This window comes from Etheostoma cragini, chromosome 23 (genome assembly GCF_013103735.1).
Source record: "Etheostoma cragini isolate CJK2018 chromosome 23, CSU_Ecrag_1.0, whole genome shotgun sequence".
NCBI classification, from domain to species: Eukaryota; Metazoa; Chordata; class Actinopteri; order Perciformes; family Percidae; genus Etheostoma; species Etheostoma cragini.
Genome location: NC_048429.1, coordinates 18104254 through 18107773, shown reverse-complemented (window position 1 = coordinate 18107773; position 3520 = coordinate 18104254). Strand labels below are relative to the sequence as shown.

Genomic DNA, 3520 nt, shown 5'->3' with positions numbered 1-3520 from the left:
AAAAAAGTACCTGGTAGCAGGTCCCAGGGACTTTTTTTCGTAATGGAAAACCAAAAAAAGCGAGTAGACCCGAGGCGAATCGAGTAGATACCACGCAGTGGAAAACCGCCATTAATTACCGTAACCACTGTTCTTAAGAGACAAAAACTAACAATTTGCCATGAAACATACAGTGTATTGTCTATGGAGCCACATACTGATGCAGTAAATGATGATATGAAGAAGAGTGTTTTGAGTCAGTTCTTACACAGGCTGTTTCACGGGGCTGTGCAATTACGATTTAAGTCACTGAACAAACCCTTGTTTCTAACCTAAATATTATTGCTGGAGCTACATGAACTTATACATTCAAAAAGATGTACCTCTGTGCTTTTCAGAAAGGTGTGGGATGCAGTGAGTGGAGACGAGGTCCTCACACTGGCACACAAACACATTGTCAAGACTGTCACCTTTACTCAGGTCAGTGGTGTCTCTGGACATTAGCTATTTAAATAACATGTTTATGAATCTGATCCTTTCTGTACATATCCTGTATGCATACATGTGGATGGGATGGTTTTATTGAGATATTACTAAAACCGCCAGTGAGAATACTTCTGCCTCTCGTCTCAGGACAGCAACTGTCTGCTGACTGCAGGAAATGACAAACTGCTGCGCATCTACGATCTCCGCAACCCTGAAGCAGGTAAGCAAATGTATCAAAGAAGAAACTGGCTTGTTGGGTAAATGTAGGATTTGATTTATTTTGAGTGGTTAAACATTTGCCTCCCTTGCTGTTGATTCGGCTCTGGTCAAATGCAACCCTTCTCCCTACTGGAGCCAGATAAAACTTAAATTCAGTAGCATGGGAAAGGCTTTGTAGCTCTGGGAATTAGGAATAATAGGAAGATAGCCAAAGGGCTATCCCAGTCAACCGCTGATATTTTTTTTTGTCTTCTAATGTAGTTGACTTTTTTTTTTTTTTTTTTTCGTCTTCTTTTTTTAGCACCTCTGGAGATTGCAGGTCACACCTCAGCCATAAAAAAAGCCTTGTGGTGTAACAACGACAAGCAGATTCTCTCTGCTGCCGATGACAAAACCATACGGTCAGTGAAGTGGCTTTCTCATAGTTTTTGTTTGTGTGTCAATGTCCCATCTTATCTTAACTGTTATTATTTGCACCCCACACCTTAGAATAATTACCACTTATATACTATTGATATTTATTTACAATCATATCTATATATTTGCCTTTTGTCCTCTCTGCACCTTATCTATTTATCACATTGTAAAGCTCTTTACTGTGTAACGCATCCCCACTGTATTTGTATCCCTTCTCTAAAAGTGCATTTGTATCATATTGCACTGTATTAATAGTATTGTGTTGACTTGTTTTCAAGGTACCTGGCTGCAATGACCCCTTAATTTCCCCGTTAGGGATTAATAAAGTCATCTAATCTATTTATTTTAAGGGACAAACTTCAAATCATGCTTGTGCGTGTGTGTTTGCATGTCTGTGTGTCTAGGCTGTGGGACAGGAGCTCCATGGAGGAGGTGAAGACACTAACGTTTGACACGTCGGTGAGCAGCATGGAGTATGTGGCTGATGGAGAGATACTTGTGATCACATACGGAAAGACAATCGCTTTCTACAACGCTCTGAGGTACGTTTTACTCACACCATACACAACCAGGAACCTGGGTGGGGGTTAGTTTCTTAACAATACTTTTTTCAACATCAACAAAAACACATTTAAACACACAACTTTTATTTTCCACCTTAATAATGAATTAAAACAGGTATAAATACTAATATTATAAATAAACAATCAAAATGCATTGTGGAAACCCTGGAACAGTTAAGGTTATCTTTTTCAGGTTACATTCACACTAATATATGTTTGTTTTTTTGTGGTTAATTTACATCTGGCATCCAAACTTCTCCGTTTTCCAAGCACCTAAAAAAGGAGACATTTTAACGTGACATGTAATGCTTTCATTCAACATCATTTTAAAACAAAAATGTATTAGTGTGGACCTGGCCTACTCAACAATTAAACCCAACTAAAGTGAGTTGAGCCGAGTGTGGCTAAATCAATAGACCACAGACATTACACAAGTCATTTCTGGGCTACAACTATTTTATACTCTTGCCGTTGTCTTGGAAGTGACCACACTTGTTTTTTTCAGGTAAAGTATTAAATGTATACCAGCCAACCAACACACAAACTTAACAAAACTTTTAAAGCAATTCTGTTTGGATGAAAATTAAAGCTGCAAGCAGCGCTGAACGGGCCCTCGCCTATATGCAGGTTGGGTTACTGGCAGAGGCTAATCTTTGCGTTACACAAGACTGTAGCTTGAACGGTTCAAATGTTAGGGACGGGGGCGTGGCCTGAGTGATTGGGCGTGGTTAACATATGGGGGCCGGATCAGTATCACATGTAGACCACACATTCTAATGTCAATTAGTCATGTCAATTTGATGATGTTTGTCATATAAGGCATATTTACTGTTGCCAGTTGGTGGCGCTGTCTTCAAAAGTCCGTATTGGCCTGCAAATGTCCTCAGGCCGGGACTCTTGGTGATTGTGGGAAATATCAAGCAGATACAGCAACAGAAACAGTTACAGCCACGTTCTTGTGCGTGTGTGTGTGTGTGTGTGTGTGTGTTCGTGTGTGTGTGTGTGTGTGTGTGTGTGTTTGTGATCGTGTGTGTGTGTGTGTGTGTGATCGTGTGTTGCTTTCAGGGGGGGGGGGGGGGGGGGGGGGCGTGCCAGCTGAGTCACACATGGCTGACAGTCACAGACCGTCATGCAATCAAACCCAGTGTCATTAAAGGCTCTCCCACATGTTATCCCCATTTAAAAAAACAAACTATTCAGTCAGATAGGTATTTGTTGTGAAAGAAATACAGTTCCAATTTAGAGCATTTTATTCAAAATACAACATTTCATGCAGATGGGATTAATGCTAGATATGTTGCAATGTGAGTAATGAAGAAAAGAAAATTCTAACAGCCCGATGTAATGTCCGATTCACTCAAGATTTGGCATGGATACTCATGTTGCTATGCGGGATAATGGTCTTTTATTTGGTGACAATCGGAATAAATCTTGGCCAGATACACAACTTCCTGTTTCAATAGCCGCCGCCTACAGGAAGAAAAAAAAAGTATAGTAAAAAGAATCAAAAAAATTCTTACGGCGCCATCTAATGGTTTATTGACTTCAAATTTGGCATGGATGCTCCGACCCACTATGCGGAACAACTTTGTCTTGTTTGGTGGCAATCGGAATAAATCTTGGCCAGATATGCAACTTCTTCTTTCAAGAACCCTGACAGGAAGTTGGTACCCTATAACTTGCACATTTTTCGCACTATCAAAATTCTTTGGATAACTTTTCATCATGAGTGTCGTTAGATAATACCTGCCAAGATTCAGGAAGATTGTAGTTAAGGTCTAGGAGGAGTTTGAAAGAATGTAAAACACATGACAATTCGAATATTCAAAATGGCCGCCTTCCGGTTGGGCGGAGAT

The 3520-nt window shown here is 40.2% G+C and overlaps 1 protein-coding gene and 1 long non-coding RNA gene across 3 annotated transcripts in view; one reads left to right on the top strand and one right to left on the bottom strand.

The window, feature by feature from the left end:
- Positions 1-3520, bottom strand: part of LOC117938570 — an 11199-nt gene that overhangs the window by 3005 nt on the left and 4674 nt on the right. The window lies entirely within an intron of this gene.
- strap (serine/threonine kinase receptor associated protein) overlaps positions 1-3520 on the top strand; it is an 8058-nt gene that overhangs the window by 2509 nt on the left and 2029 nt on the right. For both annotated transcript variants that reach the window (XR_004655416.1, XM_034863203.1), the window contains exons 3-6: positions 378-459; positions 613-685; positions 986-1085; positions 1506-1643. Coding sequence is in view for 1 of the 2 variants with exons in the window: in XM_034863203.1 (XP_034719094.1) it covers positions 378-459; positions 613-685; positions 986-1085; positions 1506-1643 (393 nt within the window). In the remaining variant the exon portion in view is untranslated. The remainder of the gene's footprint in view (positions 1-377; positions 460-612; positions 686-985; positions 1086-1505; positions 1644-3520) is intronic.